The 24,615-nt window shown below is 54.2% G+C and overlaps 7 protein-coding genes across 7 annotated transcripts; 2 read left to right on the top strand and 5 right to left on the bottom strand.

The window, feature by feature from the left end:
- Positions 1 to 397: 397 nt before the first annotated feature.
- Positions 398 to 2,683, top strand: BDP81DRAFT_307407 (G2-specific protein kinase nim-1; the record flags this gene model as incomplete). The annotated part of the gene is made up of 3 exons (XM_060583363.1): positions 398 to 440; positions 516 to 977; positions 1,029 to 2,683. The coding sequence occupies 3 exons, from the start codon at positions 398 to 400 to the stop codon at positions 2,681 to 2,683; spliced, it is 2,160 nt and encodes a 719-aa protein (XP_060452325.1).
- A 4,142-nt stretch (positions 2,684 to 6,825) lies between these two features.
- On the bottom strand, positions 6,826 to 7,325 carry BDP81DRAFT_19171 (uncharacterized protein). Its single transcript, XM_060582416.1, has one exon. The coding sequence runs from the start codon at positions 7,177 to 7,179 to the stop codon at positions 6,904 to 6,906; it is 276 nt and encodes a 91-aa protein (XP_060452324.1). The 5' UTR covers positions 7,180 to 7,325; the 3' UTR covers positions 6,826 to 6,903.
- Positions 7,326 to 8,440: 1,115 nt separating this feature from the next.
- BDP81DRAFT_19164 (uncharacterized protein) lies at positions 8,441 to 9,512 on the bottom strand. Its single transcript, XM_060582415.1, has one exon. The coding sequence runs from the start codon at positions 9,419 to 9,421 to the stop codon at positions 8,681 to 8,683; it is 741 nt and encodes a 246-aa protein (XP_060452323.1). The 5' UTR covers positions 9,422 to 9,512; the 3' UTR covers positions 8,441 to 8,680.
- Positions 9,513 to 10,150, bottom strand: BDP81DRAFT_19163 (uncharacterized protein). The gene has a single exon (XM_060582414.1). The coding sequence runs from the start codon at positions 10,025 to 10,027 to the stop codon at positions 9,605 to 9,607; it is 423 nt and encodes a 140-aa protein (XP_060452322.1). The 5' UTR covers positions 10,028 to 10,150; the 3' UTR covers positions 9,513 to 9,604.
- Position 10,151: 1 nt separating this feature from the next.
- BDP81DRAFT_19162 (uncharacterized protein) lies at positions 10,152 to 10,946 on the bottom strand. Its single transcript, XM_060582413.1, has one exon. The coding sequence runs from the start codon at positions 10,845 to 10,847 to the stop codon at positions 10,281 to 10,283; it is 567 nt and encodes a 188-aa protein (XP_060452321.1). The 5' UTR covers positions 10,848 to 10,946; the 3' UTR covers positions 10,152 to 10,280.
- Positions 10,947 to 11,326: 380 nt separating this feature from the next.
- On the bottom strand, positions 11,327 to 11,866 carry BDP81DRAFT_19160 (uncharacterized protein). Its single transcript, XM_060582412.1, has one exon. The coding sequence runs from the start codon at positions 11,832 to 11,834 to the stop codon at positions 11,451 to 11,453; it is 384 nt and encodes a 127-aa protein (XP_060452320.1). The 5' UTR covers positions 11,835 to 11,866; the 3' UTR covers positions 11,327 to 11,450.
- Positions 11,867 to 22,578: 10,712 nt separating this feature from the next.
- Positions 22,579 to 23,541, top strand: BDP81DRAFT_444830 (uncharacterized protein; the record flags this gene model as incomplete). The annotated part of the gene is made up of 2 exons (XM_060591883.1): positions 22,579 to 22,777; positions 22,838 to 23,541. The coding sequence occupies 2 exons, from the start codon at positions 22,579 to 22,581 to the stop codon at positions 23,539 to 23,541; spliced, it is 903 nt and encodes a 300-aa protein (XP_060452319.1).
- Positions 23,542 to 24,615: the final 1,074 nt, after the last annotated feature.

Below are 24,615 nucleotides of genomic sequence, written 5' to 3'. Positions count from 1 at the left end.
CCGATAAGTCCATGAGGTCGCCTCTGCACGGGCCACTTGGGACCTTCCTTACGTGACGGCTTCTTGTTCATCATCGGTGCCCCACCATGGAACCCCTCCAGTCTTATCGATAAGGAAAAGACCCACTATGGATGCTGGAGCTGGATTATCTCAGCTCCGTCGGTAGCGTCGTTGCCATGGCATCGGCCCCCAGTTGTTTACCCGAGCTCGATCTTGTTAGTCCCATGCAACCAAGTTCACAGCTTTGACTTGCAGTGCACCTTTCCCGGTCAACCACCACCAACAGCTCGGATACTAACATAGCAGGTTCGCGACCGTCGCCTTCCTTTGCCTCTCAACTTCTATGGATACATACAAAGATTCACTTTAATCAAATTCATTGCGTGTTGTATCCAAGATGTCTTTGGAGGCGGATAAGTATGAGGTGCTGGAGAAAATCGGTAGGCACCCCCATTCACGACCTTTTCACGTTGCGACCGATCAAGAATCTCTTGACTGACCAAACAATCTAACAGGCCATGGTTCCTTTGGAATCATCCGAAAGGTTCGAAGAAAGGCCGATAGCCTCGTCATGTGCCGGAAGGAAATCAGCTACCTCAAGATGTCGCAAAAGGAGCGCGAGCAACTCCACGCCGAATTCCAGATCCTCTCAACTCTCCGTCATCAAAATATCGTCGGCTACTACCATCGCGAACATCTGAAGTCGACCCAAGACCTCCACCTCTACATGGAATACTGTGGCAATGGCGATCTCGGCCGGGTCATCAGAGATTTGGCCGTCAAGGGCCAACGCGCGCAAGAGTCATTCGTGTGGAGCATTTTCTCGCAGCTGGTTACTGCGCTCTACAGATGCCATTATGGCATCGATCCTCCCGAGGTTGGCAGCAATGTGCTGGGTCTATTCAGCACAGCATCGAAGCCCAAGACGCCACCGGGCACCATGACCATTCTGCATCGCGACCTCAAGCCGGAGAATGGTACGTTTCATCGCCCCATCAATCGACGTGACATGTGCTAATTGAAAACAGTGTTCCTTGGAGAGGACAATTCCGTCAAGCTTGGTGACTTTGGACTGTCCAAGATGATTCAGTCCCACGACTTCGCCTCCACCTACGTCGGCACACCATTCTACATGTCGCCCGAAATCTGTGCTGCCGAGAAGTACACCCTCAAGTCGGACATCTGGTCCCTGGGCTGCATCATCTACGAGCTCTGCACGCGCGAACCCCCCTTCAACGCCAAGTCGCATTTCCAGCTTGTTCAGAAGATCAAGGAGGGCAAGGTCTCGCCTCTTCCCAGCTGCTATTCCAGTGAACTCATGGGCACCATCAAGGACTGCCTGAGAGTCAACCCAGACCACCGCCCGGACACCGCGCAGCTGCTCAACCTCCCTGTTGTTCGATTGATGAGAAAGGAGAGAGAGGTTGTTGAGCTCAACAAGGTCGTTCAGAAGAAGGAAGATTCACTGGCCCGTCGCGAGAAGGAGTTGAACGAGAGAATGGCCGATTTCGAGGCCGGCAAGGCTTCGGTCAGACAAGAGGTTGACAGCTCGCTGCGAAGAGAGTGGGAGGTCAAGGCGCGTCTCGAGATTGATCGACAAATCAACTCGGAAATCGAGGCCCTCCGGAAGCGATTCGAGAGCGAGGTCCAGTCTCGCGTCGACGCTGAACTGCAGAAGAAGACGATTAGCCTGGTTGCTGAGCCCACGCATGCGCTCGATCTCGCAACATCGCAAACGAAGTCAGATTACCCGAGGTCTTCCGTTGGTAACGGTAGCGGAGACGACGAGCTCTCATCTTGCACCGATCTCACCGATATCTCCTCAGACAGTCCTTTCACGAGCAAGAAGGCTACTCGCACCCCCTACAGCAGAGCCCAAACCATGTTCGTCGGTGGCCAAGGCACTCCTATGGATATTGAGATGGCATCCCCCTCACCCATCGCCATCGCCTCGCTTTCATTGTCACCTAGACGCCATGCCGGAACTCAGGTGCCCAAGCTTAACAACGGGAACCTTTTCTCAGGCAATGCTGCGTCTGCTGGCGACCCTATGTGGGACGTGCCTCGTGACATTATCAACATCGAATCCGACGACGAGGACATTGTTCCCTCCCCAACTCGCAACATCAAGTCGAAGCACAACCCGTTCACTTCCAAGAACCGTCCGGTCTTGATGTCTCAAAAGACCGCTCCCATTACTCGAGTCAAGCCTCAAGGATCGGCAACTGGCTTGAACCAGAACAAGACGTTGCCCTCGTTGCCCAACATGGCATCGAACCCCGACCTCAGCCGCGGACTCCGTGAGCGCTGTCAGTCACCTAACCGCCGATTGAGTAAGATCCCTTCGGCGGCGAACTTGTCGGCTGCAAACGGCAGCGAGTCTCCCGGCGGTCTTTCCCGCAAGAACTCCACCAAGAAGGATCAAGAGCCCCTTGGTAAGGTTGCGGCGAAGAACAACATCAAGGGCAGAACGCTGGTCGAACTTCAGCAGGCCCGAGCAGGAGGTCGTCCCCTCTCTGCTGTCATGTCTGGTGGCGAGAACATGAGCCCTAAGAGGGCATTCAAGGATCGCATCGCGGACCGTCGGGCTAGTGGCGGCGAGCCTGCCGCGGTGTGGGATCCTGAGCGGGACGAGATGCCCAGTCCGTTCCTGATCAGACGTAAGCCCATGGCCAGAGTCTAAGATCATTTCTTTTCAGTTGGCATACAAGAGCGTTGGGTGGCGAAGATACCATAGCATGCACACGGGTCATTCATTGGTTGTTATTGTCGTTGCTCATTTATCACTCTCTTTTGTTCTGGCGGCACCGAAAAAAGTTGGAGGATATCCTCAGATGGAGGTAATTGTGGGTGTTGATACACAGCAATCCTGAGTCCTGGTGATGACCAGACGGGACTCTTGACTTTCACACTTATGAAGATGGATTTTGGAGAGGTGTTGGATTGGAACGGTACGGTGTTGCCGGACTCGGCTGGGGGTTTCATTTTCAATGCAGACGTTGCTACGGCGTTTGGTAGATTGTTTTGTTGGCTACTTGTACATGTTGCATAAGGGGTTTGCATCGCAGGTGTAGTTTTATCACGGACGAGACAAATATTCATCTTCTCAAGTATGTCTTGATCTCTTTGTACAATGACGTTGTGAGCTCTAGGATGACCGAGCTCGTTGTATCGGACACGGCATGCATATTAATGTTGCTCGCGCGTCAATAGTTGCCAACGTGAGCGGCACGTTGACGAATAACTTACTGTAACCGTATGTGGTCCCCGTGGCATCCAAGCACATTGTTCTGCTCTAGTCTCGTTTCACACAGGAAGAAGTTCAAGACATCTGGGGTTGACCAAAGCAGCGTGGCCAGAACGGCCAGCCATGTCATATTTCGCTCAAGACAATTCACATTCCAGATCGCTTCGAGATCCTACCTTACGCCATGTTGTCTCCTTTGACTCGTAATCGATGATGGGCCACCCTCGTAGATTTTTCTAAGCGAGACCGAGAGCCCGAGACAACAAACGGCGAAATAGCAAGAAATATTGGATAATGTTTGCTTTTCGATTTTCGTTGTAAGCCTTTGGTAAGCATGTCGTCTCTGAGAGACTGAGACCCCCCTCCCCTGGATAATAGCGCAGAGTTTATTACAACTCACCGTAGAGACGACGAACCCGTCCTACCACCCGTTGTTCATGATGATCTCATCACTCCCGATGACAAAGGAAGTTTTTGTTTCAATGAGACGTCCGTGATGTGATAGAGGGATGGAAGGGTAGGGTAGGGAGGGGAGGGGAGGGGGGGGGGGGGGGGGGAGTTGCCCGAGTGCCGGGTCTTTACCGGCCTGCATGTCTCAGAGGGACACCGGTCCGCAACCGCATAAGCGTGCGTTCTTCTTGCTGGCCAGAGTGTCTTTCCCACGCTAGGCGATGCGCTGTGAGGAGGATCAGTAGGGGTTATGTGATATGTGAGGGGGGGAAGCGGCACGGCGGCCACGGGGGTGGGAGGCACGGAGGAGGGAAACGGGGGAGGGGGGCCGCGCTTGAGTACGTTTGCTGATCATCGATGCGCGGTCATCATGGCGCTGAGACAGACATGATGGGCGACGTACGTGATTGCGGGCATTTGCTGCATTAGCTTCACCAACTTATTCTTTTCGACGACAGGCGGGACGAAAGACGTAAGGGCACTCCCTACCTGCTGGTGGCCGGTATCATCGCCGTCATCGCTCTTAGTGCTGCTCTGCGGGTGGTTTGGGGGAGTATTCCGGATGTAGAAATGTGATTTTGCTTTTCCGAATGCCCTCTCTCTGTCTCTGCCTTTCTCGCTGTATGTTTATCTTTCTCTGCACCCACCCGCGCGCCGGGGGTGCTGTTCACGGTGACATGGTATCGGGACACAAGCTGAACCCGGATTCTACCCGTGAATGGTTCGTTCATCAGCTCATGATGTTGGGGCCAGTGCGGTTTAGGCTTGGTGTTTTCTTGATATATTTGCTTTTTCCATCTTCGCTTACTGCCACCCACACCTCTTACGCACCCCCTTACGCCCACATCAACATCGGCGACCTGCCTGAGACCCCCCCCAGCAAGCCCATCTTGCATACCGGGGAACCGAGAATCACGAAAGCACCGGGCACAGAGAGATCCCGTCTGCGGGAGAGAGACGCAGCTTGGTTTCTTGGACCTTGAAAAGCCCCGAAAAGAAGAAACAAGCACTCCTACGCTTCGTCCAGCGCAAGCCGCAGAACGAAGGAGGCGCGGGCGGGACTTTCGGGAGGCTCAGCAGGCGGTAGGTTTGTTCTTTCTCTTTCACTATATTCTTGCCGTGTTGTCGCCGATTTTGAGACACTTTGGAAGGGCAGAGCTAACGAGGTGGTTGTCCAACTTGGAATAGTCCTCCGATGAATGATACCCCAAAAGTTCAGGGTTAGACAAGGGGGTTTACATTGCGCTTGCTTTGCTTTGCTATCAAGGAACGAGGCTACCGCTTTCGGAGGGGCAACGGCCAGATTTATCACATCGTCGTGATCACGATGGGACGAGATCTAGATTAGTGCTACGGCATCGCATCTCGTCTCTCGGACTTTGGAGATTAGGTTTCCGGGGGACAGAGAAACGGGCCTGGTATACCTCGTGTTGTCTTAGCCCGTCAAGAACTAACGAGTACTGTCTTATGAGCTGATGAGCAAGGGGAACGTCGACATTCCGTGGCTTCCCCCCGTTGCGGCCAAACGATTTCCGTACTGGCGTTCTTCTGAGGGACCCAGGACCGACCCTGTCATCGAAAGAAGAGAGAGCTAGGCTTGAAGCGATCTACGTTGAACGTAGGCTTCAGGCGAAGATGGGATTTTGCTCTTCTAAACGCGGTTGTCTCAAGCCACGCGAAGCAGCGACGGCTTCTAGTCGAGACTGGTGAGCTTCGAAGGGTCAGCCACAACGGCAGCTAGAACATCCGCGCCCACGAGGGAGCGGTTTGGCCCCTTCTTCGCTTCGTGGTAGAGAGACATCCTGCGGAAACCCATGTATATCGTCCTTGGCTATCCCGCCACAACCCCATGATCGCTGGCTCTGTCTCGCAGAGTCGCAAGTTGTTGGCAGAAAGCAGAGCCCGAAGGCATAGAAACAGGGGGAAAGTGAGCAAGAGAGACAATGGCCAGCAGCCTACTACGAACTAACAAACCCCCGGACGTTCTCCGCTCTAGTCGAGACATTCCAGTGTCTCTCCGGCTGAAGCAGACGTTTCTTTTTCCCCGGATGGCCCTACCGAGAACAGAAGTGACCTCCGCGTTGCGGGATCGCCAAAACGTTCGTTTCTTGGGTCTTGCAAGCTGCATGATGCAGCTCGCATGCAGCATGCATTTACAGGGCACGGAGCACCGCGGGAAGCAAACAATACTTTCGAAAAGATTGCATGTACGAGCACGTCCGCTGTAGGGCAATTCGGGAGAGCAATATCTCTCGCCCCTTGTTGCTTTTCCCTTTTTGCTGCTCTCTATCCCCAAGGGGTGGGTGGAGGACGCACGAGGGTATCATCCGGCTGTCTAAGAGCTGGCTGCTGCTGGACTGGACTGGATGATCGACCGCCAATATTTAGCTGCTGGCTCGAACTGAACCCCAGACCAGACGTCCATATGCATACATTCCCACGTCTAAGGACATGGATACACGCGCGCAGCAGCCAAAGGGAGAGCGAGCACGGAATCAAACGACATCAGACCCAAGCTTGACAAGCAGCAGGCCCGTGATGCACTGCGCAGGGGACAAGTCAAGGGGAACCCGCAGCCGCGTAGCCGCTTCCCACGACGAAAGCTCGGAGCGCCGTATGACCCCTTTCCGGGTCGATCTTTCAAATGTCCAGGCCAAAAGGCGCGTCTGCGGCACAGCGGCGCGGGAAGGGGGGAAACGAACTTCGAACGGTGACCATTCATGGGACGGGACGGGCTGGGCTTGACGGACGACCAGAGGATCGCCACCAACCGCGGTCGTGCATGGTGAGGGAATCACCACACCTCTTTTGCTTTGCCTCAGCACGGGGAGCAGTCTAATCTCGGGCCGCGTTACGGTTTCCGGTCATGGTCATTACGTTTGCCCTCCTCCTCATCCTCCCCCCCCTCGGAGGAATGGGGAGACGTTGGAAGACAACACGCGGGATTGGGAAAGCAATGAAGCAGCGGGCGCAAAGACGTTGGTGCTGGAATTCACCACTGACAACGTCAACCGTCCAGCCCGCTCCTCCGTCCGCTATCCGCCGTTGACGGGATGTGAATGTCTCGTTGGCCCGGATTCTCCTCTGGGGGGTTGCTAACTTGCTGCTGCCGCGCCGCTTCGGCTTGTTGCCGTGTGGCTGCTGACTATTGGAACGTATGGAAATGCCACCACACAGATACACACGCGCCTTACATCTCCCGCCAATCACTCCTTACGTCGCCAGCCCTGTAAACGTTGCCATGACACTAAGGCTTCTAGACTCCAGGTTCGAAGCATGGAGTCATTGATTGTGGCGCCTGTGGCCGCGGTAATGGAGGGCATGTAAGGGCGTTGAAACGGGATCTTTTGACAATCTAGGCTTTCTTCCACGACTGCCTCGGTTGCCAAACTACGAGGAGTGGTAGAGACTCGAAGAGGAACAACCAACCCAGAAGCGATAGTATCAAGGATGAAAGACAGGAAGAGAGGTATGGATAGCATACGAAATAGAGGCCTTCGAATTCTTGGCCCCCACCCTCAACTTGAACGAGACCCCCCTTCCACTTCCTCTGAAAAGACCGAGCCAGTTGGAGGCAGGGCATGTTGGCAAAACAGGCAGGCAAGTAAAAGTGGATGAGGCTATATCCTGCGAATACCGCAGCCGGCAGTGAGACTTGTGACTGGAAAAGGCCAATGGGCCGAACCAAGACGAGGTCGAGGGGCCACTCTTTACGACGAAGATTTGCGAGCACGATCGCACTTGTGGGCTGTCACAAATTTTTTTTCTGCTCTCTACTTGGCCCTACAGGCCTGCAGAATGACAGAAAGTGACTGATAGGAGGATGGAAGGTTGGAAGGATAACTCCGTCCGGCTCTCTCGCGTGTCTGCGTGTGGTGGATTCTCTACTTCACCGCTGCATATCACGAGCCTTTGCGGAGTATCCATCTTTACCTACGTCCTACACACGCCCCTCCTCCGTGCTTAATCATCGCCAACGGCTGTCTCGTCCTGAGTGATTTTGCCTCCTGGACTAACGACTAGAGTCTTGTCCTGAAGCATTCTAGCGGAGTTCATCATCGTTTAAGGCGTGGCCAAGGAGGAGGAGGAGCAGCAGCAGCAGCAGCAGCGATATAGGAGAACAACGTGGATGCGTAATGAGATGTCTGCAGGAGGAGAGTGAAAAGAGGCGGGGACCGGAACAATGGTGGTTGACGTGCTGGTTACTTTTCCGACACACCCATGGCCATGCGTTGGTGATCACCCAAGTGATCTCTGTTACGGCAGCCACGGAGCGCATATGCGGCGTCTTCCATACGGATACTTCCATTTTGCCCCATTCCCTTTCCCCGTAGGCACGAAGGAGGTGGTGTCAAGGATCTTCACAGAGATGGGGGGCCAAAATGCCAAAATGCCAAAATGCCTAGGTGAAAAGGGGGCCTCCTGCGGAGTTGACGCTCTCCGGCTCCTTTGGCTTTGTGGGAATCGCGCCATATTACCTGTGCCAAGCGGGAATGAACGTTAATGACCTGTAGGAGGCGAGCCTTCGACCGTTGGGATGCCACGATGCCTGGATTCTTAGTGGGTGCCGACAGAGGGGAGCCCACGGGAGATCTCGAGGCATGAGCTCGCGAGGTAGGCCAACGAGGACGCGTTCTTCTCAATATACGAAGGGGGGAGTGGGCAGTTTGGACGCTAGACCGGCCGAGATCTTGTAGAGAGTGTTGAGCGGGACAGAGTTGATGTCAGTACGCATGGTTGGTACTGGGCTTACGAAGGTTACGACGAGGTGGTTCATCTATCTGCTGGAATGAAGGTTGGATGAAGGGCTCGAAGGATGCTGATCGTCACTTGTTTCGTTCTTGGAAGAAGAAGAGTAACTTCCAGGAAATACCCGGACTTCACAAGTTCACCCCCTCACCCCCCTTCAAGTGGACTCTGTATGACAGCATGCGCGGTGGACGGCAGACTCCAGACTGCTGGATCCGCTCGGTCAGGTTGTGTTCAACCAGGACACCAGGGCCACGGCAGCGCCATTCTGTTCTCTCGGAGGGTTTTTGTCACCGCGATGTATCTCGCCGTTCCCACCCACTGAACATGCTCATCTCCCCTCGTCGAATATTGAGTTTCCTCGGTATTATGCCTTCGGGGAATCGGGAAGACGCCTGCGATTTGCAAGATCCTGGGAAATGATCCTTTGAATCGCGGAACCTCACAGCTTACCCCCCAGTCCCACGATTTTCGATACGTATGCAAGCACTGCCTCGCTGCCTCTTTTTTCTTTGCTTGCCAGGGTATATGGAGAGGGGAGCAGCAGCAGTACGCCGAATCGAGGTTGAGCTCGACTCGGAGCCCTCCCGTTTGTGTCATGAACCTGCCTTTGCGTCTCCTCTTCCTTTTCTCGGTCAATAGTGGTGATCGTATTTGCAGTGGGTTGCATAGTACGTATCGTGGACGCAACGCTTCAAAGAGCCCACAAACGGTCACGGAAAACGTGTCTCTGCTGGGATCACCCCTTTGCTTCGAAATCCTGGCGTATTGGTTGAGTAGGGGGATGGATGGATGGATGGATGGATGGATGAATGGATGAATAGGATGTGTGGACTGTGGACTGGGTTTTCTGGATATGCATCCACTGAAGCTAACGCAGTTCCCTGCGAATAGAGTCCACCGAGGCAGATACGTTGAGAGTTCGTAATGGAAGCTTTCTCCTCTTGGGATCTTTTTCTGCTCGCCCGTCACCATTTGACATACGACTCCAATTTTTACCCAATCTTTGTCCGGTGTCCAAGATGCCTTGTTCCCAGTTGCCAGGAAGGAGGGCCCCAGAGGCTCGGTACAGACGGAGCCTCGCCCGCGATGAACAACGTCAAGGTAATTATTCAGGACGGTGATCGGTGGGACTTGAGACCCTAGTGCCGTGTAACGTCAAGCACACCGATGAGAGGCGGCATCAGGGGGTGCGTTTTGTTTTTGCTTTTTGAGGGGGATGGGAAAAGGCCAAGAGGGCAGGGGAAGAAGACCCAAGTCCACGATGCAGTTGTCGATTTGGGGATAGGTTGATAGAGGGGGGGATCCCAGTATGCATGCTCTTCTGCTTTTGTCTCGAAGAGATGCTTCTCCCACTCGGAGCCGGTTTGTGGTCAGCAAGGACCATTGGGCAATATCCGGAACTCGCCCGACAACTCGGGACAGACAGGCTCGTGCTGGTGCTTCTGCTTGATGCTTGTGCTTGGTACTGGTGCAGTGGTGCTGGTGCTCCAGCCTCCTTGAGTGTGCCTTGCCTCGCATATGGTACCCTCTCGATATTGATTGGGACCCTCGTGAGTTGCCCTTTCTTGCAAGCTGCATGTTTCCGTCTCAGCCCTCGGACATTGACCCTTGAGTCGACCCAACCGCTCCGAGGGGTGTCACACAGGCAACGACACAGGTTGCTCATGAGCAGCGAACCGCTGGTGTAGATTCGCAATATCGATATACACCAGAAGCCCCGTTCACCGGACGAGAAGCCCATTCCTGACGTTGTTATTGCTCTTTTTTGTCGTCTTGTGTCAGGCGGCTGTCAAAAAAAGCAAACCGGAACGCCGGTGTATTCTTTTGACTCTTAGTAGAAGACCGATATAGGGACCACATGCAGGGGTCCGGGGACTGGCTTAGCAGCAAAGGGCTCATTTCGCCAGTCCGCCTGCATTCCTGTTGACAGGAGGGCTGGAGGTGAGGGGGATATCCCTTCTGAGAAGTTCCCAAACGGTCGTCTAGCCTCAATGAATGAAGGCAGGGAAGATCCTTTTCTCAAGCCATGTGGCTTGCGAGTCATCAACGTTCCAACTCCTCTGAATTGTCGTATTGCGGTTCCCCGCAAGGCCCGCTTGCGGCCGACTCGTTGAGATGAGGCAGGGCCTCTGCTATACGGATTTGCATGTCTGTCGGACGCGTACTTTCTTTCATTTGGGTGTATTCGTAAAGAGTCGATCATTGGCAACTGAAGGGAGAGGTACACTTTGGTGATATCGCACAGCGCGGAGGACGGCAAATGCAGCAACATGGAAGTCCGTCCGCCTCCCCGAGTCTGGACGGCCTGCAGACTTTGCCGGCGGAGATCTTGGCATTGCTCTCGGGACATGTAGCTGGACCAACTGGCAACAACCATTCTCTTTTGACAGGCAAACATTACCGTACTTTACCGTACGTATTGTGTAATGCGAACCAAGTGACCCATGCTCTCCAGGCCGCGCGCCTTGGTACCGGTATTCTTGTCCCCGGCCGATGCGGCAAACTTTGACCGGGAGCAACAATACGGAGTAGTTGCAGAGACCGAGGTACGGAAATCATAGCTGGAACCAATCCATGAGACCATGGTGACATACGAGCTAAGCTCGCAGCGTGCTCCCTCTGTCTCCTTCCGGCTTGCGCGTTGAGCGGGATGGGGAAGAACGCATCCAAAGGGTGACTGACCAGAGTTGCTGGGGTCTGTTCGGTGGTCTTGCGTTGCACTGCAGGCTACCCGACAGCCAGCCATCTTGCATCTTGTCTGTCGACGGGCTGCTGCTGCTGCTGCTGCTGCTGCTGCTCACTCACTCACTTGGTGGCTGTAGCAGCACCGAGGACGGCATAAAGGCACATGGGCGATGAAGCCTCGAGCTTTTGATAACGGGCGCACCACCGTTCGACGTGAGGGTTGGTTGCAGTTTGAACGGTACAAGCGCGTGCGTGCCATTTGCTGGCTTTTCCATCAATCCCAGCAACGGCATTCCACGGGAGAAGCATGTGCTGGTCATCGACGTGGCTTTCGTTGCATCTCGCTGCATCCTTCAGCCGCCTGCCACTCCCCATGTTCCCGTTCAACGGCAGCAGCATTGAAGGAAACAACCCCCCCGCTCGTTCTGGGTCGGGTCGAGATCTGCCCCCGTTGCATGGAGGGAACCAGCCGGCATGACAGAGAGTCGACATGGTGTGAGCCTGTGGCGGAGATTTGAACGCGTACAACAGTTATGAAATGGAAATGAATAAAAGAGCCAAAAGAGACACTCGGGGGAAACGTCGAAAAAGAGAGCCATTGTCGTTGGCGTTGCAGGGCGGCGAGACAAACTGATAAAAAAAAAAAAAAAAAAGCAAAATAAACAACGAGAAACATAATTGGACATCGCATCCCGGACATGGTCCAGATTGGGCAATCTCATCGCATTGACAGGTTTGCTGGGCGTTATTAATAGAAATTTGAGTGAGAGAGAGAGAGAAAATTCCAGGCTTCTGAATCGTTCAACTCGCAGCGCCCGTTTGGAGAACATGGGAAAAGACAAAAAAGCAGTAGAAGAAGAACATGGCAGGCAGATTCGAATGATGGCGGTTTCAAAACCATAATTCTGCAAGGGCGAGGTCATCATTGGTCTGAAGGAAGAGACAACATGTCGTCCACTGGAATGTTTGTCCACCAAGCGACGTTGGAGAGATGAGCGGCTAGGCTCTGGTAGGGAGACTGGGGGTGCCTCATCGAGGTGTGTGTCTGTGTGTCACAGAGCTACTCAAAGTATGGCTGATGGCATTTTGTTTCCCAAACCCAAAAGAGGAGAGTCCCCAAAGCCCCCAGGGGCAAGGCGGAAGCACGGGAAGAAGGCTAACCAGCGTTCTCGACTGGCCTGGAAACCTGGTAAGGAGGAGAAAAGCCAAGGAGGATTCGTCGACGAGGGCCACGGATCTGGTAACCCAATCCCGTGGTGGAGAGAATAGAGAGACAAAGATGGGTACATGCAGATGGCCAGGATTGGCAATTTGGTTGGACGGTCAGTCGACGGGAGAGAGATAGAGAACAGAACACAACATCAGTGCCAGTTCCAAACTCCCAAAAGGCCTGCGAGAGTTTGATAGACCCGCGAGATGGGCAGCAAAAGTGCTCCCAGTCGACGAATGATCTTGACCCATCCCTTCTAAACAAGGGGCCCTACTTTTTTCTCTTAGCGTGATGGGTAAAGAACGGGTTTCCGGGTATCCAAGAAGACCAGCCAGCCCATTCGACCACGGTTCTTCAATGTTCATCTAGGACGCTTTCAGAAGAGGTTGCATCTCTTCGCGTGGTGGTTCTTCTCGGGTCGTCCAGTCAAGAAAGAGTGTGTTGGCAGGGCAGGGGGAATCCTAGTTGATCGTCGCGGAGGCTGGAGATCACAGGATTGTCCCGTGGGCCTCTGCTTTTCTGTTCTATCCGTACCCAAGCCCCATGTCTTCTTCACACCCGTTGGATCCGGCCGTGTGCGTAGGGGAACTTTCGGGAGGGTTCGAGAGAGGCGTCCAATGGGATGACCGACCGGGTAGAGGGAAGGTCCAAGTAGAGAACACGGTGCTGGTAGGGAGGGAGGGGGGCATGTAGATGAAGCAGGAGGCACGGCAGGGTAGGTTTACCTACTGTCTATCCGTATTGTCTGGGAAGGTTCATATCGGTTCGCTTTAGGATCAATTAAATTTCGCTCGAGAGACTGCAGACTGCAGTAGAGACCAGGAAAACCAAGCTACAGCTCCTGTAGTCGGAAGTTTGTGTGATGTGGCTTTGGGAGAACGGCAGTTCAATTTCTCTACATCTCTCAGACTAAGGGACGCCGTAGATGATGCCCGGCCGCCACAGCTCTAGCCGAAACTCTCGGTTAGTCGTCTTTCCAATCCGCACAAATCTGACGCTTCTTTTGGGGCCGAAGCGAGATCTAATCGAGCTTGTTCCGCGTCAGTCGCAGGAGGCACTAGCCGTCTTATTAAGCTGTGAGAGTTGAATTACCAAATCTCTCGAGATGGGCCATTCTCAATGCCGCCATGGGCAGAAACCTCGGTCCTCAGGGCTTACGATGGTAGGAGCTGGCTCCGATCTCGAATTGCCAATGGAGCTGTTCCCAGCGGCCGACGTTTCTCGGGGGGAGCAAGCTCTGGCCTGTGCTTCTTCTTCCCATCTTATTCTTCCCCCACTCTCGGAAATCTCAATGTGGTTGAAGGAGTGGCCAAGTAGGGGATCCAGGGGTGGTTTGTCGTTCCACAGATGTTCTAGGGGCTTAGCCAAAGGGGACAAGCTGTGTTGATCGAGCGTTGAAAGGGAAGAGTCTCGACTTTGAACAACAGGAAATGATTTACGAGGCGAGACCGGGCGACGAAAAGAAGGATAAACTAGAGCCCTTTTTGCAATTAAAGACACATTTCTCATGGTCTTCAACATGTCTTGCTAAATTTGTTTGAGGTTTGAGCCTCATTTCCCCTTCAACTAGCGGCATTCTCTCCTTCACGCCGTTTTCGTCATAATCCTCTCGTTTGGAACTCCCGACTCTTGTTGAGCGATTAAGAGAGGGTGAAGATGGATGGCGATAGTGGAGCAATCACAACATACTTTGGGACCGGTTCCCAAAAAGCAAGCTGATGGGATGAGGGCCAAGGGTTGGGCTTGGGCGGATGGTCACCCCTGTGCTGATCGACAGATCCTCTCTACGCCCTCGTCCGCGTCTGGGTCCCGCCATCCCAATCAGCGTCCCTGCCGCTCTTCGAAAGGAACCTGCCGCGGAGAGAGGTCGGAGGAGAATCTGGTGACGCCCGTTGCACCGGTACCAGGCATGGGATATATTGGCCCAGACGCGCGCTGGCGGCGGGATTGAAGAGGGCGACATCATCGATCCCATTACACTTATTACATTTACCAGTCCAGGGTCGACGTTAGTGAAGGCAACGCTCACCTGTATCTCGAGATCAAAGTTTCGAGACACCTTCATACGAGGAGGACCCGAATTTGACTTTGGGTGGTAATCGAGACGGCGCCCTGCACCTAGGGTTTATGTTCGCGAAAAGTTGCTCCGATTCCGAGCTCTTTGGACGCTACCGTCCTCGTCGTTAAAAGTGCCGAGTGGCTTTGCTGGAGACGAGGCTGCCGGCGCGTTACTACGACGAAACCTACTACAATAGTGCGCGACGCCCAGGCGGTCGGCAGTTGCGTAGTGTCTTTACAGCTCGTGTCTGCCATGAGCGATTAGCATGTTGGCCATGTGGTGCAGGGCTGGAATTTTTGTGTTTGTGATTACTGGTGAGACTTTACATAATACTCTGGAGAGCTACTGTAGCGCGTCTTTATGTGCTCCTATGTTCGAATACGGATATATGTGTGTGATGGGGGGGCAAGTATCAAGAAACATGACGCAACCAGGATTGAGCCCTGTCTTACTACCAGCCATCAGTTTATACTTACATACAGAGTACGGAGTACTGCTATGCCATCTTGGCCCGTTCGTCTCTGCACAAACTCATCCTCTCACCCCTGGTGAGTGAGCGAGCGGGTCGGTGTGATGGATGATCTGCAACTGGCAATGAAAAATCAGGTAGGGGCCGAGGAATCGGATTCGCGACCGGCATTGATGGTCCTTGAAGGCTGAAGCACAACCCGTACCAAAACACACACATCGGTCGGCTGCCCGTTTCCGTGACACCACTCGTGCTTCAGGGACGATCTTGCATGCGCCAAGCAGCGCACATGGCACACTATGAGTTGCAAGACAGGCAGCTGCCATTGTTTGACTTTAGAGTTGACCGATGATTGACAGCAGAGGGGATCCGGATGGCACTTCTCCGCAAGAGCCAAGTGTTCGCGGGGTTGCTATTCCAAACATTGATATGTCGGGTGAGACTTGAGAACGCGTACGTATACTGGGTGGTGATGATGATGACAATGATGGTGATGATGTAGTGTAGGCGGTGACACCCCCATGCTCTAATCTGGATAAGGAGGCCCTGTGACCCCCATCGCCGTCGTTAACAACCATACGCGCCCAATGGAGTGAGAATCGTCTCTTGTATCCACGGCCGTGGCATTGTCCTGGAATTCTCCGGATGATCTTGCAAGTTGCCATTGAAAACTCACGACCGGGGTTGCCCAAGAGGACGCAGTGCCGGCTGCAACGACATCATCGGCCGTCATGGTTGGATCAACTTCCCGTCCGGGTGCTTGGGTTATTCTTCGAGATCGGCACGACGGTACCCAGCCAGAGGTAGCGGCGGCGCCGCGGCAGACAACGTGCTCAACCTGCGCTCCTGCTGACCAAGGTTTACCAAGAGAGTGTTTTTTGGGACAATACCCGAGGCACTCGAAGACGATCACCGCGCGGACACTGCGTTAGTGCCCTTCGGTTAGAGGTAGTCTTGGACAAGGGGGGGTGGGTTGATGGTCGAGGGGGACCAGCCCAGCCCAAGGTCCAGCCCTTCCCGGAGATTGGTCGGTGACAGGTGAGCTGGAAAGACAAGATTGGTCCAGACTGTTGTTGAAGGCTAACGCCTAAAGGTGATTTACCTACCTAGAGAGGCACAGTTGATCCCATTCACAGATCTGCTTGCGTGGATGATGACTGCTCGTGCAAGCTACATCGGGGCGAGCTGTACCGTGGTCCGAGTCCCCGTCTTCAGACTTCACTTCTCGGAGAGGATGGTCGATCTACCTACCACGTTCCATCACTACGAATAGCCGGACTGCCAATACAAAAAAGGCCCAGCGTTTGGTTTGCTTAGGCGTCCAACCGCTACCGCTGGATGGACGGGTACATCTGCCACCCTCCTCACCTAGGCTGGCTGCGTATACCATCGCACGGCCTGCCGCTCTCAGTCTAGGGAATCGAAAAAGAGGGCTATATGGGGGGTGCTCCCATATGACGATACTGGTACAATCAAGAAAGGCTCCGAAGTACGACCGCTTCGCGCCGTAGGGTACCCCATACTGCAGGGTCGACACGCAGCAGCTTTGCATGCGCGCGGGGGACGGACGACGACAAAAAAGAAGGGATACGTCGATACGAAAGGTCTGGCGGACGCCACACGCTGCACCCGATCTGGATGGACGCCGTTTCATTTGGCACCAGCTAAGCTCAGGCAAGCCTAGACCTATCGCTCACCCGCGGAAGTCCTTGTCCACACGAGAGAGAGAGAGAGAGAGAGAGAGAGAGAGAGAGAGAGCAAGAGAGACGGAGAGGCAGAGAGATCTGACTGATCCCAGGAAGTTGCCGTTTGACAGGATACGGCGGAGGAGGCGGACGGTCGGACGTGCTGGGGTGGGAAGATGCCCAGGCCCGCGCTAGCAGAGCTTCAAAGCCCGAGGACCTGGGTCAGTTCAAAGCCCGATCACGGGACTTGCGGTCCATGTCTTTTGGATGGGGGACCTCCTTCTCGTGCTTTTCCGACGACATGGGACCACGGGAGCAGGGCAGAGGAGAGATCGTCGCCCGCCCGTCGCGAGGATCTTGACCGAAGGACACGAGAAACGGGATCGGACGCTGGGGTTGTAAAAGTTGGAGAGTGACGGGGGCAGAATAATTCCGTCGAAACAAAATACCTTTCCAAGGTTTTACGATTTCATGCGGGTGCTGAGTCGGTGGCAGATGCTCGTCAAGCCTAGCCAAAGTATAAAAAAGATTAATCAAGAAAATAAAGAAATAACGAGTACTCCGTACGGATACCAGGGACGTACGTGGGTGGCCGGCCTCCCGGCGATCTGCAGCCGCTGCAAGGCTCACGAACTCTCTACGAACCGCTTCAACATCTGCGTGTTGCTCTCAAAGTTTATTGTCTAGCTTTCATTTCCCATCTCGAGGCTCCAAGATATTGCTCAGCCACAAAGAGATTGAGGGGAATTACGTAGCTTCGAGGGGGTTAACCAACACCACGGACGGCCAAGAGACTATCGTGATGTTGGGTTCTCGCCCATCACGATCCTCTCCCCACGGCGGGGGAGACAACCAGCTGCTGCCGATTGGCGAATGAACGAGATGTTACACCGATGGGAGATGGAGATTGGGGGGGGGGGGTTCATCCCACAACGGTGAGCAACGACGCGCCCGCTGCAGCGCTGCAGCGGGACTTTCATCCGCAAGCATGGTGCAGCAGGGCAGAGCAGGGTTAAGTGAGCAGACTCTCGTTCGTAGAGTCGTCACTCAGCATACTGGACATAGTACCCTCAGATGCGGACGGACTGCGATAGAGTGTAGACGGGCTCATCGTTGCATTGTGTCGGCCAGCGGCCCAGCAATGTGCAAGTGCCAGTCGCAAGCAAGGCGTTGGCACAACCACTAAAGGATTCCATGGCGGTTCTGGTGTGAGTCTAGCGTGCTTCGCAACGGAACAGACAACTTGTTCGGTGTTAGCACGCGGCATAGCGGTAGCCATTCCATTTCGTTTCTGGTGATGGCTTCGTCTGGGAACATGGGCCATGGACACCGGTGGCGGGAAAAAAGCAAGCAACGGCCGGACGGTCCCTCCTCTAAGCCACGCAAGCCTCACAAGTCCTCTCGTCACATACGGCCCGTCTACGTCTACTAATATAGTGTTGACCGAGGGAGAAAGTCTTCACTGGCACACTGAAAGTGTTTGTGTCTCTCACTGTGTCTCTGCTTCTTCACGTGCTAGGACGCTAAAGTCGTTCGCGAAGTTTGACACGGAGACACTAGACGACGCCGTCGCCAGCCATCTTCTCAAGCGAAGTCTGAAGTTCTGCACTTTGTCTCAACGTTCCCCCGTTTCCCCGTTTCCCCGTCCCCCGTTCCCCGAGCCTTGCAAGCGTACCAAGGCAAGCCTCAAGCCTCTTGGGGTCTGGGGAGGGTATTACGTGGTCGTCGTTTCTCCAAGTGCCATGCCAAGTTGTCGTCAAGTCTCAGGGAGGCTCTTCTGTCACAGGGCAGCATACATGGCAAAATGCAGAGTTGCAGACATGCAAAATGCAAACGGGAATGCAAATTCTATCAGTGTCGTCGCAGACACAGACACCCACTCCGAAACTCTGATCAACAACGACCACTCACTCCCAATAACTGGTACCCATGCACACACATGAGGATGGAGGGCACTGCTGCCATAAGCATATTAAAGCAGTCGCAAAATATCAGAGCGACCGGAGCTGTCACGGCGGAAGACTTGGGACGACATCGGCGGGACAAGACGTGACGGAGCCTGTCGTTTGGTCTTTGGCAAGCAACAACGGACGAGTCACCGCTTCATCCGATGCCATTCTGTTGCACAATTGTGCCTGAGAAGCTCTCGGAACTCGAGGCCTTCTTCATGCCTTGGCCCTCACAAGTTAGGGATTCCCCAGCCCCCCTTGAGTCTTGACCCCGGGCCTTTCCCTGTAACTCCGTTGCCGTTCCGTCTGCATCCCATTCCATTCCCAAACCCTTTTCCTCCCATCTTTCCCAACCCTCGTCTCTAGGTCGATCACGGACCCCTTCCTTTTGAACCAGGGCAGTAGGAGCCAGAGAAAGGCATAGGCACCTTGCAGAGGACAGGGTATGTGCGAGACATCATGGCCGGGGCCCGGGGGGGATCAAATGTTTTGGGAAAGCAAGCACCAGGCCAAGACGATGACCACACAACACACATGCGCACACCCATGGGCCGTTCAAACTCAGAGAGCGAGAATCCGAGCAGAGAGGGCAGAAGGAGAGAAAGAGCCGACGCCAAAGACCAGACTTCATCTCTTCCTCACCTGCGACCCTGTCCTTGCAAGGTTCAAGCCACCCTGCGCAAGCGAGGGGGGCTTTCCTGGAGCCCGAGCTAAACTGAAGATCATATTGAAATTAGCCTTTGTTTCCGACTGTCTGTTTCCCTGCCCCCCCCCCCCCCCTTCCTTTCCACTCCCTTCACACATCTCACATTTCTCACACCCTCATGCCATGCCAATATGGAGTCTTTCCCCCTCCTCCTCCTCCAAGAAACAGTGTCCCGGCGCCCCTGATGCCCCATTCCCCTATCGATGCCGTGCCGTCTCTTTGACGCCGCCGCCGTCCGATCCCCTCGCAAAAAGCCCACAACCAAGATGGGGGGAGAAAAGACAAGATGGAGATATGTCAGAGCACACCGATCCAACAGCAACAAGCAGCAAGCAGGGCCCAATAGAGGAGGCTAACGAGTCGCTGACAGCTACCTTCAAACTTGACGTGCGTAACCCTTTCGCACGGCCGCCGCTGCAAGCGATGTCGACGGCGCCGAACCTAGCGGCAGACGCCAGACCAGGAGCTTTGCGGCGACTACGGGAGAGCTTCGCTGGCGGCTTTTTCCCTGGGTGCCACAAAGCCAACCGCCCCCCGAGTCGAGTTGGGCTGCAGTGATAAACTCTATCTAGGGGTGCGTTGCGTGATGTTGAATTGCGATCATATGGGATCACTGGGGCCGACTTGCCTGGGCTGAACTCAACTTGAACAGTTTCTGCTCCATCCAATTCGAACTGATGCCCGACCCGAAAGCCTCGCGGACGGTCAATCATTCACACATCGATTTTCGTGGCTAAATTGTGAATGGCCAAAATGCCACTCCGGTATGCAACTCTGGCACTCGGTACTAGTTGGTCGGCATCGCCAAGCGGCAACTGCCTGAAGGTTGCAACGCACAGTTGTCTGAAGTTGTCAAAAAGTTGTCGTCCAGAGTTGGCCGGCTGTTGCCGTTGCACAAAACGGCTCTCATATGAGTTGACGCAACGCAACGCAACGTCTTGGGTGCCGTTTCTCTCTTTCATCCCGACGACTCCGCATGAGATGCCAAGAACAGGCCGCTTTCCCAGCCCGTCAACTCTTTTTTATCATTAAGCTTGTCTTGAGAGCACCGTGATGAGCGTCAATCAAAACAGCATCCGGGCCTTAATGCTTGCCACTCATGCCTCTCAGCCCTGCAGTACATCCGGAATATTGTTGCAGTTCATGTCCCATGATCTGGGAAGGGGTTCTTCCGTGCCCCCGGTGTATTGATATTCGTATGCCCCCCCCCGGGATGCGCGGCCGAACATCATAGTAGTAGAGAAACAACTCATTATGCTGGGAAGAGCCGTTGAGACAAGATTAGGATCATCTCGCGTCGTCGGCACATTGAGCAAAGTTTGGATCTGACAATCTGCATCATGGGCAACTTGCAAATCAACACTCCAGGACGATTCTGGAACAAAGACACCAGTCATCCGAACATGGGACCCAGCACGGCACGTTGAAGCACCGTGTTCCCCCCTCCTCTCTGAAGTCTCGCAGCCTTGGGATGACGTTCTGGCATCTGCACATTCGAGGCAGAAGCGACGAACGGCATAAGATCACCTCGACAATCCGGTCGCAGCACAGGGCTGGCAGGGTCTGATGAAGCTCTTGGGGCGTCACACGCCGCACGCCCCCCGACGTCAGTCAGGCACAGAGTCGTTGCTCGTCTCAAGTGCGTGCGTGTGTGCGGAGCAGTGTGTGCGGAGCAGGCAACCCCAGTCCACGAACACCACAGTCCATAACGAACATCTCTCTCTCTCATCGTGCCTCTTGATCTTCTTCCCTTCTACACCAACCCCTCGGGCTTCCGTCCCAAACACACAAGCCTTCATGACAGGACAGGGGTCAAGCATCCTAGACTGCCCCGTCCTCGGAACGGGAGCAAGATCCAGATTAGGAAATGGTGGCCCGAGTGGTGCCATGCATAACAGCACTGGATTCGGATTAGCCCTTGCTAGTCTGGCGGCCCACGCACCATGGCCGTGGGAGGGGGGAGCCGGGGAGGCGTGGTCAAGGGTGTGCCGGCAGCATGAGAGTTTGTGAGGAGAGAGAGCGAGGAGAGTAAGAGGGCGTGTGGTCAAGACATGTAGGGGACTCTCTCAGTACATTCCCGTGTGGGAGAAGGAGGAAGAGGCGTTCAGAGCAGGGCCCTGACTACGAGCCAGGACACACGGCTGGGGTGTGCTCTTGAGCAACAGACCCTGCCGTTGCATAAACCAGTGACCGTTTGACCTCGAGCGATCCCATTGACGTTGATCCTAGACGGGGTCAGTCGCCCTCGATCTCACCCGCAATCCCGGCTACTGCTGCCAGCCAGCCAGCCAGCAACACGGATACACCCATTACCTACTACTCCTACCATGTAGACATACGGATACACTACGACTCTTTCTTTCTGCCCACGCCAGACTCGAGATCGTTGTTGTTCTGGTTGTGATTCAGGCACACAACCAGCATCGCTCAGGATCCCCCCCGATGCACCCCAAGTAAGAGAAACCGTCCATGTATACCCTTGCCCCGTCATCCCATTATCCAGGAGGCGCTATAGCCAGGCTACAGATATAACGAGAGACAGGCATCGTGCTCGTGCTTCTCTCAGTCTCTTCCTGTCTCTGCTACGTACCCGTTGTCTTCTTCCACCTCCTCTCCTCTCCTCTCCTCCCCTCCTCCCTCTTCACGGCCCCCGGTCTCATCTACCTAGTACCGATGACCCCGTCTTCCTCCCCTTGTCGTTAAACCTCGCAGTACGACTGGGTAGTACGTACTCCGTAGATGACCCAAGACGAGGACCTTGGACTGACCCTTGCTTAGCTACCATCAGAACCGCACACCCCCGTCGTCGCCGCCTCTCGTCTGGTCCCAGGCCTGGCGTAACGGTCCCAAGACTTATCCCACTCTCTCTGCCTCTGACCCACACACAATTTGTGACAGGCGATTGTGGCATCTCATCGTCCAGGGATCATCGTGTGGATTTACGCTTGATCACCCCTTCCACTCTGCTTCGGGAGATCTGATATACCTGCCTCCCCCATCTGCCACCTCTACTCCATCCACCCACCAACAAGCTTCTTTCGCCAGGCCATTTCATACTTAAACTACCCACCCTCCCCTTCCCCCTCATCGACTTGGAATCTCGAATAACTCCTGAAGCAAAATCAATCTCTAGTATCCAGCTGGCACTTGGGGCTAATCACTACTCTACATCTAATACCTGTTGTGTTTCTTAATATTCAACGACCCCCTACCACACCATCACCACCAATCACCACATCAATCAACCAACTCTGTCATCAACTCATCGACGACAAGACCGAAGACAACTATAAGGAAAGGAGTAACAACACCACGCAACCAAGCACCAAGCACACTTCAAAGTTTTCAAAACTCTAATCAGCAACAATGGCGAGCGCTTTAATATCGAACCCGTACGCTGCTCAGCAAAGCGCACACTACGGATACGTCCAACCGCCTCAACCTCCCCCATCGCCTCCCATGGACGAGACATCAAAGTGCTCTCTCCCCTCCATCTCAAATCTCCTCGGCCTCGCAGACCAGGGCTCGCCCACATCCGAGACGCACCCTCAGATTCCCCAGCAAGGTACGGATAGGATGGAAAGCGCAACGGACAACAGCAACAGAGTACTGACCTCCCGCATAGCATCCTCCCAAAAGCCTGAGACGAGACCAAACTCTTCTCACTATGGCCGCGGCGGACTTCCTCCGACGCCTCCCATGAGCTCCGACGCCTCCTTCGATGGCTACAACTCTCCCTCAACGAGATCCGTCAGCCAGCTTTCCGTCGTCTCCCAACCTCAAAGCAACTACTACTATGAGTCCACGCCGCCTCTGGAAGCCGAAGCCCACCGCCACATGGCTCCCATGATCCCAAGAGTGCCCGTTCAAGGCTCATACGCCCAGGCTCAACCGTTCCCGCCTGCCTACATGCCTGCCCACAACCCCATGGCGGCTTCTTACTACCCTCCCATGCAGCACACCCCTCCTCAGGCTCAGATCTCTGGCATCTACTACCAGCGCCCTCTCCCTCAACAATTCCCGCCCATGGCCCCCGTTCCCGTCGGCATGGGCCCCAACGGCACCAACCCGTGGCAACATCACCACTACATCTCCCCTTCCTCCGCGGCATCCTTCCCCCAGAGCCAGGACCGCTACATCTGCCAGATCTGCAACAAGGCCTTCTCCCGCCCTTCATCCCTTCGCATCCACAGCCACTCCCACACCGGCGAGAAGCCCTTCAAGTGCCCACACGCCGGCTGCGGCAAGGCTTTCAGCGTCCGCAGCAACATGAAGCGTCACGAGCGCGGATGTCACAACTTTGAGAGCGGCAGCACCTGCAGCAACTGATCGACAATTATAATTTGAACGGTTATCTCTATTTACTGTTATCATGATCAATTCGACCAAAATTCTGGGGTGGAGTCGTCAAACGCGCAAAAGAGCTGGAACGGCACAGGGGAAAGGGGGTTCGGACCGGTTTCAACGGGAAAGATACCACGTGGTAGGTAGAACATCTTTATCACTTCTACCGCGACTGCAACAACAAACGAAATCCAATTTTTACATCATAATCAGCAACGACGAAAAGAATCAACAAAAAACCCAAACAATCAAATCAGTCTTTTCAACGGCGTTCAACAACTACAAAAGAGGGTTCCCCACGGATTGGAGAATATCATCCACAGCACAGGGTGGTCCTTTGGATTCGGGGAAGATGGGGTCACTCAAGGCAGAGGAAGAATTCTGTTTCTTCTCAACATGTGTTAAAGTTGGCTTGTCTTCTATTTCCTTTTTTCGTCTGCTTTTACTACCGGAGCAAGAGGCGTGAATCATGGCTGGGGCAAAACTGGTCACGGACAAGAAGTCCAGCCAGGCAATGAGAAAACTTGGCATTTACAGGCGTTTTGAGTTGTATACGGGGGGGGTGGGGGTGGATCGTGTGTGGTAGTGGCACGACGTCTATTATGTGTGTGACTAGTTCTCTGTTCGGAGGCAAGTCGAGAGTCAAGCTTAATCCTGTGAGGATCCCCTGTCTTGGCAGTGTTTTGGGTTTTTATTTTCTCTTTCCATTATTATTCCGGTTCTTGAACGATTATATCAAAATGTACGGATTATGTGGTAATGTATATAGAAAGGAGAAGCCGCACAGAATCGAACAGAGGAGAGGATTAAAGATCATCATCATCATCAGTTTCCCATATTTTGCACAGTGACTTGGTGGTTTCGTCAGTATTGGCCACATCTTTTCGTCCCAAGACGTAACATGTGTGGGCTTTTGCCTTGTGGGGGGAGGGGGGGTTGTGTCGCAATGAGGCGAACTTCGTCCCCTTGCAACACAAGACTGGACCGAGCACGTAGGGGAAGCTCGGATCAATCCGGTTCACTTCCTCCCATCACTAACATATCACTAATATTTTGACT

The sequence above is a fragment of the Colletotrichum phormii genome (assembly GCF_030913505.1).
Source record: "Colletotrichum phormii strain CBS 102054 chromosome Unknown BDP81scaffold_1, whole genome shotgun sequence".
Classification (NCBI taxonomy): Eukaryota; Fungi; Ascomycota; class Sordariomycetes; order Glomerellales; family Glomerellaceae; genus Colletotrichum; species Colletotrichum phormii.
Note: the sequence above shows the minus strand (reverse complement) of the source record. Positions and strands in the feature narration are given on the sequence as shown.

Coding starts and splice junctions, on each gene's coding strand:
- BDP81DRAFT_19162 (XM_060582413.1), bottom strand. CDS start 10,847: ATGTTTGCCTGTCAAAAGAGAATGGTTGTTGCCAGTTGGTCCAGCTAC.
- BDP81DRAFT_19164 (XM_060582415.1), bottom strand. CDS start 9,421: ATGGTGACGGGCGAGCAGAAAAAGATCCCAAGAGGAGAAAGCTTCCAT.
- BDP81DRAFT_19160 (XM_060582412.1), bottom strand. CDS start 11,834: ATGTCCGGGATGCGATGTCCAATTATGTTTCTCGTTGTTTATTTTGCT.
- BDP81DRAFT_19163 (XM_060582414.1), bottom strand. CDS start 10,027: ATGCAGCTTGCAAGAAAGGGCAACTCACGAGGGTCCCAATCAATATCG.
- BDP81DRAFT_19171 (XM_060582416.1), bottom strand. CDS start 7,179: ATGCTATCCATACCTCTCTTCCTGTCTTTCATCCTTGATACTATCGCT.